The 16678-nt window shown below is 39.3% G+C and overlaps 1 protein-coding gene and 1 long non-coding RNA gene across 14 annotated transcripts in view; one reads left to right on the top strand and one right to left on the bottom strand.

Annotated features, from left to right (window-relative positions):
* LOC111845764 (dynactin subunit 1-like) overlaps nucleotides 1-16678 on the bottom strand; it is a 70701-nt gene that overhangs the window by 30112 nt on the left and 23911 nt on the right. For 8 of the 13 annotated variants that reach the window (XM_072707619.1, XM_023815405.2, XM_023815406.2 and 5 more), the window contains one exon: nucleotides 12347-12378. In XM_072707619.1, coding sequence (XP_072563720.1) covers nucleotides 12347-12378 — 32 coding nt within the window. Of the gene's footprint in view, nucleotides 1-8314; nucleotides 8336-12346; nucleotides 12379-16678 lie in introns of all 13 variants that reach the window. The other 5 variants (XM_023815414.2, XM_023815409.2, XM_023815402.2 and 2 more) reach the window with 1 other exon arrangement.
* Nucleotides 13309-16532, top strand: LOC111845767 (uncharacterized). The gene is made up of 3 exons (XR_002838720.2): nucleotides 13309-13452; nucleotides 14006-14119; nucleotides 16106-16532. It is a non-coding gene; the product is annotated as an uncharacterized lncRNA (long non-coding RNA).

Genomic DNA, 16678 nt, shown 5'->3' with positions numbered 1-16678 from the left:
CTCCAACCACTGCCCTCGAAGGCCATTACATCACCGTCTCCCCCCCTCCCATCTTCTCTCCAGACAGAAATAAAGACAGAGAGTGAGAGAGCGAGAGAGACAGTGGGAGAGGAACGGCGACAGAGAAAGGATTGCACTAGCTATTGATTCATGCAGAAAAAAGCATTGGGGGGGGGGGGAGCTGGCAGGATTGCAAGTCCCCGTAGTATCCTAGCAACACACCTCTTCCCGCGACTAATTAGAATGGGCTATAGGAGCCTGCCAATAGCAAAAGGGAGGTCACGGGACTTGAGCTGAGCACCTGTATAATTCTCTTTGTGGGTGCACATAGATTTATGTGCCTGCATGAGTGTATAAATATCTCAGAGTGTTGTGTTGCATTTACCTTTGTTATCTGAGGATAGCTAGGCATAGGGGGCAGCCCGGGGGGGCAGCCAGGGGGGCAGCCAGAATTGCAATGATTTTTCTTTTCTAAGCCCACTGATACATGTGAGGTTCAGAGGTGGCTGAACATGTGGTGCAGCGATAAGTGGCTGTCAGGCACAAGACATCAGCAGGCTTCACATAATGCCGACTCCCATACTCCAGACCTCGCCCTTTAACAAAAGTCATCCTGACAGAGTTTATTTAAAGCATGAAACATCTGTAGGAATTACATCTGGATATGACAACTGGTAGGAAGCTGACGACTGTCGCAGTGCTGGCAGACACTATATCAATGTAGCTCGATGAACTAAAATGACTTTGAACAAAAATTGCAACATTATGATTAAAGCCTTTTTCCTGTACACTTTCTCACATCTTAACCATAGCAATAAAATAGTATCTAGCTAAATTCAACCTTATGAGAGTAGAGGCACGATTTTCAAATTCATTGATGTTTTCCTAAGTCAAACCATTTGCCTTTTCTCCTATTTTACCTTCATTAGCATACAGCTCAAGGTAGGACTGAGTAGCAGTAGCAGGGAATCTGAAGACTTTGAGAGAGAACTTTTATGACACAAAAGTCAAACGAATATGGTCAAAAACATGTATACAATGAAAAACTGATATATCATCTGCTCAGACAAAGAGGAGGCCATGGAAAGAGACTGCATGGGCAGTTTTATTTTAAATGGGAAGAACACACTTTTCATATAACTGCAGGGACAGACCACTTCAGGATTCAGGAAAGCAATAATCATTTCAAAAAAGTATTAAAAAGTATTCCGAAAAAGTATTAAAAATCTGTGACGGCTGGTCACAGCAGAAAAGTATTTTAGTTGCACACATTTCGTGTTTCATCTATTTAAATTAGTTTTTAAATGAATCAGAAGCTACCTGCTGACAGCTGGATTATTTTGCATTGCGTGTCAAAATCCATCCATTCCTCCATTGTCTGTACCCGCTTTTCCGGAGTCTATCCTGGATGCTATGGGCGAAAGGCAGAGAAGAACCCAGGGTGGGCCACCAACCCATTGCAGGGCGCATAAAAAAAAAATCCCAAAATTTTTTGTACTAAATGCAAAAAAAAAGAAATGAGAGATACATAAATGAGATTTTGAGAAAACCAAGTCTTAAACCCTTTCTGCATACTCCTGGGACGCGCCATCGAACAGGAAATAAAAATGAAACTGATCCTCTACCATTACTCCTCTTTGTACTTGTCGACAGAAAGTGGAAAATCTAGCCCTGCTACAAAGTGAGCAGCATCAGGCTAGGCCCACGGCTCCCGGTGGACAGACAGCGGTTCAGCAGATGGCTCAAGTTGCGGAATTAACCCACATCAGCAGAGTAAGAAAGCAACGTTGGGGTGGTGCAGGAAAAACACCACTGCGGCAGGACTGGGTGGATGCCGCTGACATGAGGGTTAGAGAGATGCCCGCGTGAAGGTCGGGGTCCTTATTTTGCATGCCAACCTGCTGATGATAAATTCTGTCAATGAAGAATCTCCCTGAAGGAAACCAAACCCTAAACTTGTAACCTGACCTCCATCTCTACAATGCTCAATGTTATAATGGCCAGGGAATATGGCCCATGACATCATACACGGATCACGTAGCAGATGATTGCCTGTATTATCTGTCTAATCAATAATCTATGTCAGTGGTTCTCAAAATGGTTTTTTTGAGGACCTACAGAAGGTCCAGGTTCTTGCGCCCTCCCAGCAACCAGTAAGGTTGAAAAACACTAGAATCCTCATTTGGAAAAAAAAAATGTATTACTTCTTAATTATCACTACTCTGCATTTTATGAAGCCCACAAAGTCTCAAAATTAATGTGCACAAAATACATATAATGTAAAAAATTCATTATACTGTGTGCACAATTACTTACACAATTACTTTCTGCACACAAGAAATTAGCCAAACTTTAAAGCAACGGGCAACAAACCCTCCTCCTGAAAATATACTTAGTATTTCCATTGTGCAATAAATGACCACTTAATGTTGTGCACTGCCCCATAATTAACTGCTTAAAGCATAGTGTCTTATTTAGTTTTGGAGTTATTAGCCCATTTATTTATTCCAATGTACACTGAATGTATAGATTGTAACTGGAAATAATTATATATGAAAAATCCAAAAGGTGTGCATTATCCCCCACAGTCAAAGCATATTTTATTAGATGTATCTGACTCATGTTGCTTTAGAGTTATTATAACAGTTATTATACCCTTTGTGCTATGAATGAGCAGCCTGACTGTAAATTAATGTGAAGTGCAAAATTGAAAAATGTATTAAAATTTGCCAGTAAAGGAAGGGGATGTCCAAGAGTTGCCATTAACTCAAAAGGCTTAATTGATGTCTCATTACAACTGAAATAACCTATTTTTGTAGCTATCACAAAAATTTCTGTCTGTGCATTGGACATCAAGAATTTGAGATTAGAAACCACCTAGCTTGCCACATCCAGAAAACTGAATATAGGACATGAGGCTAACTTTACCTTAATGTAACATGAATGTAAGATTCCAAGATTGAAGTACAATTTTATGAGTGGTACTCATCGCTCCATGTTCACAAAAGTTATCCATCCATCCATCTATCCTCTGACATTTATCCAGGGTTGGTCGCGGGGGCAGCAGTCTAAGCAGGGTAACTTTATTATCTTAATATTATATTGAGCGCACAAGAAATTATCCTGTTCACACAAGATTAAAAGAAATCCTATTTTACGGGAACTTTGTAGCTTTTCAGTTTTGTTTTATAAAACGTTAAGGACAAAATGAAGCTAAACGAACTGACCAGTAGCTGCTGTCTAGTACCTTTTTCAGTGTTAAAGCTGAGGAACAGATTAGAGAGGAATAAGAGAGATACCTGATTTGATTTTCATCTAGGTATGACATGTTGTATATACTTCTATTGGTCTTTTGGCACCTGTGCCATTCTGGGCTGTCAGTTCATTGTAGACCATCTGTTTATCCGCTTAATTCATGTCAACCTTGTCTCACAAGCCATCGGTTGAATTTCTTTGGGTGATGGACTGTTCCACATACACACAGGACACTGCTGAGGTTGAAAGGCACTTAAATCCCACAAACAAGATCCATGGCCCCAGGCCAATAAAATCATTTAATCACCTGCAAAATCATGTAAGAAACATTAGCTATCACCAGGATTCCTCTAGACAACTGATAATAAGGAAAGAAACCATACTATTTAATACATGCAATGTATAACATAAAATAATATAAGAATATTGTGCAGCACCACACCCTGCAAAGCCTTGGGATGCTTTTTACACTCATGATGGATCTGGAGCCATGTTATGATTTTTGACCACTTGTAATAAAGATTTACTCAATATTCAAACAGAATATTGCTTCCTTGTGGTGAATGAGACGATGCACCTTTGGGCCCTAAAAAAAAAGAGTGAGGTTCCTAGCCAGAGAGACAAGTAGCAAAGTTCACACAAACGCAGGCACAGCAAAAAGTGGATTCAGACTCCAAGATAGACCAAGATGTTCCCTCGTCAGATCAGAAGTATTTCAATAGCCAAATATACACAGAAGTTAAAGCACATTTTTTTTTTTCCCCACTTTATTTCCATGAACATTAGTGGACTTAAATGCAGATAACACACCATGCCTCGGTAAGCAGTAAACTAAGCAGGAACTGTTCAACTGGCTAATATTTCTGTGTATCTTCTTAGCCTGTTGTAATATGGCTGTGTGTGTACTTCACAGCAAAACTCTGGAGACCTGCTTTTATCTCCAGTCTCTAGTAGACACTATGTTTAGTATATCTAGCAGGGTTGGGGCCATTCCAGAATGCATCGATCAATTCCAGTGCAACTCAGGAAATGGAACTGGAGCTGGGATTGGAAAAAAAAAACTACAGGGAACAGAATTGGAGTTGAATTTGAATTTCAGGGAGTTAAGTTCCAAATCCAGTTCCATTTCCTGATTTGGACTGGAATTGATAAATGCATTCTGGAACGGCCCCAACCCTGATATCTAGCATACCTGCCTAGGAATACAAAGAGGTGAAATATTCTTAATGTTACCCACCGACAGCACTGACATTTTACTGCTCTGGTTCAGGATAATCATAAGTCACACAGGTACGTTGTGTGGTTCACTGGGTCAGGATGCTGTGTTCATGATCATGAGGACACTGGCTCAAATCCCATCCTTGGCAGAGTGACTACATTGTTGAGCCTCTAAGTAAGGTTCTAAACCCCCAATGGCTCCAGGGACCGGCTGACCCTGATCAGTCAAATCTATATTGCTTTGCATAAAATTGTCTGCTAAAGATGCCCAATCCCTAAACCTAAATGTGCAAATGCAGAGAATGGCCAACTGACCCTAACAGTGTGGTGGGCGAAACTATGAACCAATTAAAAAAAAAATCCTGTTGCATCTACATTCTGTAGAGAGTATAATTGACCATTCCAGGTATATAATCCTAAAATAACGGACCCTTGCTACTACAGAGTGGGATTGCCGTTAATCGGGGCTACCAGAATTCAGCATCAGTGCTCTGCGCTACGCTGTGATGGCTCTGCGGGTGATGAAGCTCCAGATGACGCCAAGGACAACTGTGTGGGGGAGGATCACCAGAGATAAAAACCAGAGGTCGCCAAATCGACCAGAAAGCTTCTACTAGCTGCAAACCCAAAGGACCCAGGCAGGGAGGGGCCCTTATTCCAGATGGCACCAACTAGATGCACCACCTGCAGCTCATGGTTCCGTACACTCACAATATATTCAACAAAGTAAGACAGAAAACAAACTAAGATCTCACAGTTCTTATTTATTCCTTTTAGGCACGTACATTCATAAGAACACTGTTTTCAAACCATTTCTTTTTTCTTGCAATCTTTTCTATATTCTGACTCCAGGGCAAAATGCAAAACTAAAATCTCAAAGCAAAACTAAGATTATGCCTACTGGGCCCTCTTGCGTTAACATTAAGAAATGATTTTGTGCCATGATGCACTGTTATATCCCTATAATGCGCATCATCATATTTTTGAATCACAAAATATCATGCCACGGAGCGTTGTTACACCCCAAGTCACCTTCCTTTACTCCTTGTCTACGCTCTGGCATAATGCAGTATCTCTGTGCTGTCACTTGTGAAACTTTCTGTTTCTGGTGTGTTTAACTGCTAACTGTTAATCACTGTTATTCACAAGCTGTGAGGTGGGGGGGGATCCAATCAACACCCTAAAATTCTCATTTAATCATTTACCAAACTGAAACTAGTAATGTGAAGTGAATTCTAGGAAACAAGAACCATGTTCTATTATTCTCTTAATAAAGACTGATACAGTTCTGTACATTAGGCTTGGGCGATTTGAGGATATTATTGGTATTCGACAATGACGCACAAGTATCCTGGCATTGTGGTCTCACAGTGACTTAGGCCACACACAAAGGAGGATAAGAGAACGATTTAGGACGCGTCTTTCAGTTCAGCCTTACAGCCTACATTTCTGATGCAGCTTTTGAAAAATCATGGTCATTGTTTCAGAAGTATTACCCATTGGAGTAATAGTCTGTTCGCTGATCTCGCAAGTTGGGAAGGTTGATGTTGTCACATCAGCGACAGCCAGAATGTCAGCCATTCAAGTGCAACCTCCTTAGTGGGAATTATGAGCCTCCCAGCTTATGTGGACGGACAAATGAGAAAAGCGCTGGTAGTTCCCTTTCAAGATAAGGAAATTGGCGACAGCCACATCAGCAGAGTCTCTTTCATTTATGGGAAAGAATGGTCTTCACAGACTATAGCCAAATCCTGAGATAACAAAAGAGAACCATCTGCGCAGTTACAGTCTTGGATAAACTAATTATTATACTATTAATTAATTAGTTTTAATTAGTCCTTCACCATATCTCCATGCGCAAGAAGCCCATTACTAGAGACAACATCTGTTATGCCCATTTTCCCTTTTTAAACTCCTCATAGACACCTAAAAGAACACTTTCAACTTGTTTTAAATTAAAATGTTCACTAATCAATAAATTAAACGTAGGGCCGGAGGCATTAATGCTTGTGTGTTTGGGTGGGGTGGGTTGGACGACTCAAAATTATTGACAATCCCAATTTTTAAAAATTAAAATATTGATATTGTTTTTTTGGACATCGCCCAGGCCTACTGTACATAAGAAACTTCAAAGTGGATGAATACTGTCATCCCACCTCAGTCCGGCCTTCCACAGGGGACCTTCTCTCCAAAGCCAACCCTCATCTATAACGTCCTCAAAGTGTACAATGAAACATGAAGTTAGACAGATACAACCACAAAATACGTTTTATTTTCTAGTTTTGTTTGGGCTTTGTTTGCATAGGAGGGCAAGAATATTATGTATTACTTTAATCTATCTTATTAAAATTCTAGTCTTGAGCTGAATATCAGTAAAACAGCTGATACAACTAAAGTCACTATGCAAGGATTTCCTTTAGGTGATTAATAAAATAAAACCACCAGAACCAGTTACATAGTCTCCATATAAAAACGGACACAAATAAATCTAAGACACTTGTACAATTTGAACACCACTGGACGGAAGCAGACGGCAAAACAGAGACCAGGATCTGTAGCCAGCCAAGAGAGAGAAAGCAGCCCAAAGCACAGGATGAGAGGAGAGGCGCAAATGGCGGCAAAGGGAAGGGAGGAAGCCAGCCGGGTTTGCAGGAATTTCCACACACAAGCACTCACACGCCCGCTCCGGACTGAAGAGGAGGCTGAAGGGGCTGGCGACTGGACACGCCCAGGATGTCAGACCATGTAACAGCTAGGGATTTCACTGTGGATGCATTTTTGAGAACCTGGTTGGGTGGGGGTTAGTATAATTCCTGAGCTGCTGATGGGCTGTGGAATCAGAGGTACCGATATTTCACCATGAGTCTAGGCACTGCGGCGCAATTCGAGTAAGTGCTGCAGTAGCAAGGGCCAGGGGGGCAAGCCAACCGCACGCAAGAAGAAGTAACCTTACACCCCTCTGTCACTGTAGCTGTTACTGCTTATATCCGCATGCTAACCACTGCACTAAGGTGACAGCTTACAGGGCAGTGGATGTTGCAGCACTAAAGCTCCCACAAACTAAGACCTTTCACTGCTACAAGCGCAGAACTTATGAATATCATATACAGGACCAGTCAAAAGTCTAGACACAACAAGATAGCAACCCTAAGTACACCTCGAGTTAATGAAAGTATTATCTTGTAAGATCAAGGAAAGAGATGGAGTGCTGTGACAGATGACCTGGCCCAACAATCCCTCAACCTAAACCCTATAGAGCTGGTTTGGAATGAGCTGAACCGAAGAGTAAGAACAAGATAGCCAACTGGTACCCAGAAACTCCTTCGGGACCACTGGAGAAGCATCCAGGTGGCTACACCAGGATGCTGGTTGGAAAAATGTCAGTTTGCAATGCCGTCATCAAAGCAAAACTCTGCTATTTTGAAGAGTCTAAAATTTGGAAAAATGTTGAACAATTCCTCTTGGATTACTTCATTGCCTCAAGGCATTTAACTTTAAGCTAAACATAGCTAAAATGGAGACAAATGCATTAAAAGCTGGTGTATCCAGAATTTTGACTGGAACTCTACGATGACCCCACATTAACTAACTGTTACTGGCCAAATTTCAGCTCTTGGCTTAATCTGGGTATAAAGGGGAAGATAACAAGCACGCAGACACAGACACACACCTGCAATCATAGGAAGCACTGGCAAGATACTAGGTCAGGGGGCAGTACAGGGTCAATAACGGGCAGACTGCGGATGGAGAGGTGAGCAATGGATGATGCCCCAATGCCATGCTTAGGGCCAGTCTAGGACTCAACCACCACGATCACCACAGGTAGGGAAACGTGCACCACCTTCTTGGCCTTCACTCCTCGCTGTGTAGTCAGGCAGAGGGAGGGAGCGCAAAGGCGACATATTAGAGGCTGTTGTCCGAGTTCTTTTAGGTGGTGAGCGGCGATTACACACTCTTCATGACATTTAAACACACGCGTAGGCTCCAACAGGAACACGACACTTGAGTCCTTTCACGATGATCACCATGCCAAAATCAGTAAGTACATTAAGATATAAGGTTTGTAATATTCACACTGATACAACAGTTATAATGAACACACAGAAAAATGGGGTAGGATCTGAAGACTATGCTATACTTTACTGTACTATGCTAAACTAAACTATGCTATACTATACCATATACTATACCATATACTATACTATACCAGTGATTCTTCATCATCGAGGACTGACCCTGCCCCTCCCCCCCATGTCCACAGTTGACAAGATTTGTTGTGGGGGACCTCCCCCCCACTTGAAAATGTTATCGAAAGCAATATATTCGCTAATTTTATCATCAGGATTACCCCCCTCCCCCCCAAATCAAAAGGGATTGCAAGACTTAACCAATGATTAGGTCAATGAGTTGCTCCAGACAAAAAGTTTGAGAGCCAATGTACTACTCCATACTATACTACACTATAGTATGCTATGCTATGACTAAAACAGCATAACGAAACAAATCAAATGTTTGCATGGCAGCTTTGTAGATGGAAATGAGGGTGACAGATCTGTATGTGGAAATGCTGATCAAAGAGATTTCTTTGTGCAAAATCAAGAGAACAATATTTTGACAAATTGGATTAAAGTGACTCATGCATAAATCTAAAAACAAATTTTGTAAATATTGCAACATAGCCTTCAAAGGTCGACAGTATATGAGTATTGCTGGACCCATTCATTATTTTATCACTTTTTTTTTTTTCTTCTATTTTTCAATGCAAAATTGTCTATTGTTTATTAACAATAAAAAAGTTTATTGTTACCACTATGTTAACATCTGCTTGTCACATGGTCTGAAGGCTGTTTAACTGGTCTAGTTTTTCCACTTTTTCCCCTTAACTATGAACATAAAGTTATAATGAAGTTACAATTTAAGTTTTTTCAAATACTGAAAAAACACCTTGCAACAAACTATGCTCACTGAGTTGATCATTGTCAGCGAAATGCAATACAATTAATCTGAAATGCTAATATCCATACTCTACAGAAACAATCATTATTATTGGTACAATTGCCGTTATTACCAAATACTTTAGGTAAGTTTTGCAAGACACATGGATTCTTCTAAGTCTAATGTTCCAATATTTAACTTACTTAAGCATGTGTTTCAAGCTTTACAAAGAACAGAAGTTGCATTCCAGATGTCTGATTATTGACAAACATTTTATCAGTCTTAATTTTTCTAGTTTGATACGGTATGCTGTTCTTATTATTATTAGTAATGCTGATATCACTCAATATTATTCAATAATAAACTATAAATATCACTACACTCTATTTGGGCGACTGGAATATCACTGAAACATACAACATCCAGGCCAGTATCTGTCAGTTTACTTTTTGTTATCCCTATACATGTTGACTTTTATCCCTCCTCCGAAACCAATTTCTTAATATTCTGGGGCAAACTACACAGCTGAAAAGAGGGATGATGATATAATGCAGCAGGCGAGTCAATCAGCAGTGAGCCTGATAGGTGATCTGAGGGAAGCCGGAGATGACTCATCCAGGCAGACAGCCAGAATTCCCATGATTCATCTTGGTAGCATGACCTAGCTGGTCCAATCAAAAATGGAAGGGACTCCTTAACAGACATAAAAGCCTGCCTTGATTTGGGAGCAAAATTTGGGGATATATAATAAACACAGAGCAATAAATCTGTGCCAAAATTTAATTATTTAATATTTAATTTAATAATTGTAAGTTTATTTCACAATTGTGCTGTTGAAATGCACTTGTGGTGGCAGCATGTAATTAAATTCTACTACAGTTTACAGTTGGTGGTGCACATCTAAATAAACTCAGAATAAATAATTAAATAGCACATTATTAAAGTATTATATAAATTATTATAGGAATGTGTATGCACCATCTTGCTATTACAGACTGTCCGCAACTTAGACATTGGTTCTGTTCTGACAGACAGGTCGCATGTCGAAATGGACATATCAGAATAGGATGGTCACGCTGACTTACAGGTGTGAGAATGAGACTGGGAGATGTGGGATGCTCACATCGCCATACAGTACAGCACTCTTCCACCACAGCTATCATACGGCATGCTAGGCACACAGGGCTGAAGCCAGGACCAAGTTCAAAAGTGTTAGCCCTTCTTAGGTGTGCCTGTAATGGGTCGTGGTTAATGGAGCTGCAGAAAAAATACTGAGGACTTCTCAATGGTAGGTGGGGGCATGTACATCATATTTTCTTTCTGGAAGAGGTGTAATGAAGGGACAGGGGCCTTAAAATATCTGGAACATAACTGGGTTGGTCTAGGTTATAGGGCTTAAAATCTCAAGAATCGTCCCGGATCTACAAAGCTTCAGCTGTATGTTGTGAGTCGTCTTTATATACATCTCATACTGTACAAATACAGTCTTAAGCAGTCAAAGAAAATGATGTTCAAATAATCTTCATGTGTACGATGTCAAAGTGGGTCTGCTTATGAATCCATTTGCAAACCTCAGCCACAGATCCTCACCCCAGCATTAGCAGCAACATTAGCACATCATGTATTTGTTGACTCGACTACTAGCTCACCGTCTTTGGCTAATCAATACCTCAGCTTTTTAGCAAATTTAATTAAATTAATTGAGCAAGGGGTGAAATTCAGTAATACATGGGATGGCTGGAACTGAAGTGGTGTTCTTCTAGCAACCAAATCAGGTATCAGTAATGTTTTGGAGAGCAGAAGAAATTATTACTAGTTTCTATTGTTACCACTAATTTGCATATCTTCTGATATTAAACTGTATTTTTTTAAGCAAATATACACTTACTACCCACTGTACCCAGATAAACAGTATTAAACATTTTCTTTGACAGCCTAAGACTTTTGCACAGTACTGTATGTATACTTTATATATACTTTATATATCTTAAAAATAGGCTGGCAAATTTAAACGATCTTCACGTGTAAAACTATACCATGTCTGTCCAGATATGTTACCTTAACCTTTTCAAAACAGTCATCCCAGTATTTACAGTAATCATCCAATATACCTCCATATTTGGTAACTCAACCACTAGCATACCATAAATCAAATTATTTACCTAATTAATTAGTTAAGATGTTAGTAAAACTTAAATGCATGGAATGGCTGAGGTGCCCCTGAAGAAACAATTTAGGAAGATTCCTGTTTTTCACTGCACTGAACATACATTAGTTCAACCAGAACAATAAAACACTAAAATGTGTAAAATTCTCAGTTTACAGAATAGGAAATCAGTGTCAAAATGTTGCCTTGGGGCATTGAGAAATATACTGGACAAAATATAATGTACATTTAGAGATATTTCTGTCTAACCTATTGGACAAGCTTTGATACGGTATCATTCCAGGTGAGCGCGATATGAGAAAAAAAAACTGAAACGAATAAGACGCAGAAGAGCGATGATACAGCTGATTGTTGGTTACAGCACCCCCTCTGTTGGACAGAAAAATAATTTCAACCTCCTCTTAACTGTTCTTTGGGATTAAAAATAAAAGGAGAGTGCAGGGCAGTAGAGGGGAGGAACAGTGATACTGCACTACATCCCAACACAAGAAAGGAAGAGGCAGATTCTTGTTAAATTAAAAGTATAGTAATGAAGGGGCCTGTGAAGGCTTGACAACGGTTCATGACAAGCATGATCGTGCCAGTTGAAAGTGATGGCAAACCACATTCATACAAACAGTAACGGCACCCATAATTCAGCACTGCAAAAACACAACTCTCACGAACCTGCCAGGCCTGACAAAATTTCCTGTTGAGATCACATGTGTTCACTCAAGCAGAAAAACACTTTTTTATCAATACTACAGCATGGAGATATCATTCTGTACTCACCAGCTTGCTTGATTTTGGCGTCTCAGTAACCTCTGTTGGGACAAAAGCAGGAAAAATTTACAAACAGCTACTTTTTATAGCAGTGCGGTTTACTGTTGCACCATAAAAGCTTCATAATTTTGTAGAGTGCTCCTTTTCCAGTAATGGCGGCACTGGGAAGGAATGAGCTGATTAGAACAGACCTTCACAATAAATGTTCTAATGAGTTTGTAAATTAAACTATTCTAACATGACATTCTCCTCCACTAATATGATCAAGTCAACAGCAGAAGTCTAAAATCAGGAAACATTAAGCCCTTTTCTTTCATTGTTGGGTGATACACCTCACCCAAAGTGTCAGAAAAGTATGTGAACTGTAATCTTGCACCAAAATATAGAGGGCTTGTTCAGTGAAAAACTGACCCATGGTAACGACAAACAGACACCCTGTACCAGAAGGCCAGCGGGGGGGTATTCAAGGTATTCAAACTGTGACTGAGCCCTTTGGGTGGCCTGACTCAGTCCTGACCAGGGCCTATTTTCACGTGAGGTCACTGCGAAAATAAAATCCTTCGGATGCTGAAAAGAATGAGATTTTTTAAAAATGGCTGATGTTGCAGAATGACCTACAGATCTGATTACTGGTGGATCATTATGATCTTATGGGCTTACAGAATAAATTCTGGTGGAGGTCACATCTTATTTTACAAAACATACAAAAATATTAGTGCTCGATACATAAATAAGTCATATAAGTTTCTAAAATGTATGCAAAGTGTTGGTAAAAATGATTAAGCACAACAATATAGCAGATAATTACTGTACTGTGCAAAACTCTTATACGGTCAAAGAAAATGTTGTTTTAATGATGTTCATGTTCAAACTATGACATTATGTCTGTAATAGGAGGATAGTGTAACCAAGTGTACTCTTACTCAGTTCGAATGTGTTATTAATAGTGTCTACTGTGTGTGAGAGACAGCTAGAGCATTCAGTTTCAGCATGACAGCGGACGCGCCACTGGATAACCGCACGCGCACACTGCACTGAAAGCAGGTTGAATTCCCGTGGCGTGATTGTGACCCTGCAGCATTGTGAGGGAGGGTGCGCAGGCAGCATGTCATTCGGTAAGACAAAATAAATATCATTATCTGTAAAAAACATTCCAAAACAGCAACCTGCTATAGCGCCTGGAGTAAAGATAATAGTATGGCATATGTTACATGTAGGCGTAGGCTAGGCTACTCTGGCCATGCTAAAGGTTGGGTTTCTTTCATGATACGCCTAATGGGCTAGATTAAGCTAACTAACCTTTAATGTCATTAGTTAAAAAAAAATAGCTTATAGCGGCACGGTATGAACAATATTGTCTATAGAAACATTTCAAAGCCAAATTTGGATATCAAAACAAGTATATTTGATGTTGGCTTGTAATGGTGTGTTAATATCAAACATTTCTTTCATATTTATCTTTATATATGGTTATAAATAACCTTAAATTACATGCTTCATATACCCATAATATTTTACTGCTCTGTAAAGTTCTTATGATATAGACTTAAATTCATTCAGTAAGGCAAATTCATACAATAGCTCCACTTAACTTGCTGTTATCTAAGCTATAAGTTAATAAATATGAATTCTCATTTAACACTGCCTATCTAATGTGTGATTGGTGAGACCCCCTCACCCTCAGGTCATGGACCTCACTATTTTTCACACCCTGGCTACAGCTTTGCTCCCAGTCACCTCACGCCGCATCAGGAACATTCCTTTCGGAGAGCGGTTCACAAGGTATTTCTTCAACTCATCCATCATCAGCTGCTCATGTTATCCTGGACTGTTTTGGACATTGTTGCTAGAGTTCATTGTCTAGTGTTGATTGTTAGAGTTGTAATTTACTATCGTAGTCAGGGAGCTGGGGGAGTGCTTTGTGTACGCGATTTCGTTATATTGTGTGTTTTTTATACATCTGCATTATTGTTTAGAGTATGTGAACAAGTTTTTCCAATAAAAGGGTCTTTTGGAATTACATAAATGAAAATAAAGCCTCAATACGGGTGTACTCTACCAAAAAAAATTATCTAAATTCTGACTGTGAATTTTTAAGTCTTGGTCTTGTTTTGGTCTTGATTAAAAGTCTTGATCTTGTCTTGGTTGGGATGGGCCTTGATCTCGTCTTGATGTCTAAACAGATGGTCTTGAACACATCACTGCCAACAAGGCACCAGTAACTTTTTGGAGAACAGAAGAAAATCCTGTTTTTATTGTGTTATTCTTAATTTGCATACATTTAGTTTTTTTGTTTGGAATAAATATACACTTTCTACCCAGAATCATAGCTTTAAACATTATCTTTGACTGCCTAAGCCTTTTCCACTGTACTGAATATGCACAATATATAATGTTACTAAATTTTACATACATGTATGAACTATTCAGAGCTAATCTTTTGCATTCCGAATCAAGTGCACAGATAAGTGACATTCATCTGATGTCAGTCAAAGGGAACCCAAATTAATATCAGCCATTCCTGTAAGGTTTTTGTGGCTGAATCCTACTGGGACAGCCAGAGTCCGAAAGGGAAAGTATCAGTCAGGAGACGTGCACAAAAGAGTATCAAAGTCACTGACACACAATGGAGCACTGTGAATTCACTGTGCTGAATGATTTTGCACAAGTACTGCTTACTCTTAAAACAATCTCATATTCTTCATGCCTGGGTTTTGAGGTAGAGTGGCAATACAAAAGATTCCTCACAAAAAAATCCATCAAAGTCAATCTAATTTATGTAAAAAATAAACAATAACCCCAGACAGTGTGGAAAAATGTCTTATGGTCTAATAAAACAAATACTGAACTTCTTGGCCTTAATTCTAAGAGATATGTTTGCTGCCAAGACCTGATCATCTAAAGAACACCATAGCTACTATGATGTATGATGGTGGCAGCATCATGCTTTATGATCTGCTTCACTTCAGCTGGGATAGGGGCTTCAGTCAAATAGACTGGAAAATGACTGGCCCCAAATATGAAGATATTTTGGCAAAAAAAAAATAAAAAAAATTGTTAGCTTCAGCCAGAAAGTTGACGAGATATTTCACCTTCCAACGTGATAAGGACTCAAATCACAGATCCAGAGGAATGGCTGCAAAAAAAGATACATCAAAATCTTGGGACTGCGCAGTCAGAACCTGATATTAATCCCATAGACTGAGGACCAATGGAAGGACCTAAATACTGAAAAGTCCAGGTGTACAATATGACTTTAGTCTAGCCTAAAGACTTACAGAGCTCTGAAATAAATGGAAAAGGTGCATCCACAAAATATTAGTTGGAGGGGGGTATGCACACATGCAATTAGGGTATTTTTTATTGTTTAATTTCAATTGTTTGAAATTGTAAACATCTAAAAAGGTGCTAAATATCAACTTACATAATTAAATAAACGGATAAAGGAATACAGAAACATAATTTGGATACAAGATGCTCGTCTGTTCATTTTTCATATATCCGAATACAAATACAATGGTGGGTTTCATAACTGCTTCTATAAAACAATGGCTCTATAACCACCATGGGTACCTGCAACAAAAATATTCACCCTACTATGTCCATTGTATTATCCAGTTCTGAAACACTGTACCTTTTTCAAAAATTAATCATGTCCTCCCTCAACGGGAAAAAAATGTGTTTTTAAATCACGAAAGTACAGAAGCTTCTGAATATGAATGGTGGTCAGCTCCAAAAGTCTAAGAAACATTTGTTCCCTTTTCTTAGATGATCTCCATGGAAACGAAAACTGTGACAAACAACCAGAATAATACAGCAAGACTGCTGGACTGAGCCTTTTCTCTCCGCAGTCACTTTGGAGGAGGCCACACTTACAGGGACGGACAAAGCTAGGATAGACCAAGTTCTCCAGCCATTTCGTCTTCCTGTTGCGTCCCAGAAAGGGTCATTCAGAAGGCTGATCAAATGTTTTTTGTTTAAAAATAGATCCACATATGTAACTGCTGGATTTCATTTCATGAGTGTGTCTTGATGGATCCTTTATAGGAATTCACCTCGGATATGACTTATTGTAGCTAATGGTACTGTGAAGACCATATATTCTAGGAGGGAAAAAATGTAGCTGTACAACGTTGTAATTCTTATGAAAGCAACTGTACTGTACTTCACAAATATATCCATTAATGTGACTGTACGGATTACAACAATGAGTGACCAGCCTCAATGGATCAAAGATACCTCTATTTACTGAAAACTAAACTGATTTCATATTAAGAAATATATTTTTTAAAATAACCAGCATTAATCAACATGTCACAAGGTAAGACAGCAGCAACATAG

This window comes from Paramormyrops kingsleyae, chromosome 25, assembly GCF_048594095.1.
Source record: "Paramormyrops kingsleyae isolate MSU_618 chromosome 25, PKINGS_0.4, whole genome shotgun sequence".
Lineage (NCBI taxonomy): Eukaryota > Metazoa > Chordata > Actinopteri > Osteoglossiformes > Mormyridae > Paramormyrops > Paramormyrops kingsleyae.
This window is presented reverse-complemented; position numbering and strand designations above follow the sequence as displayed.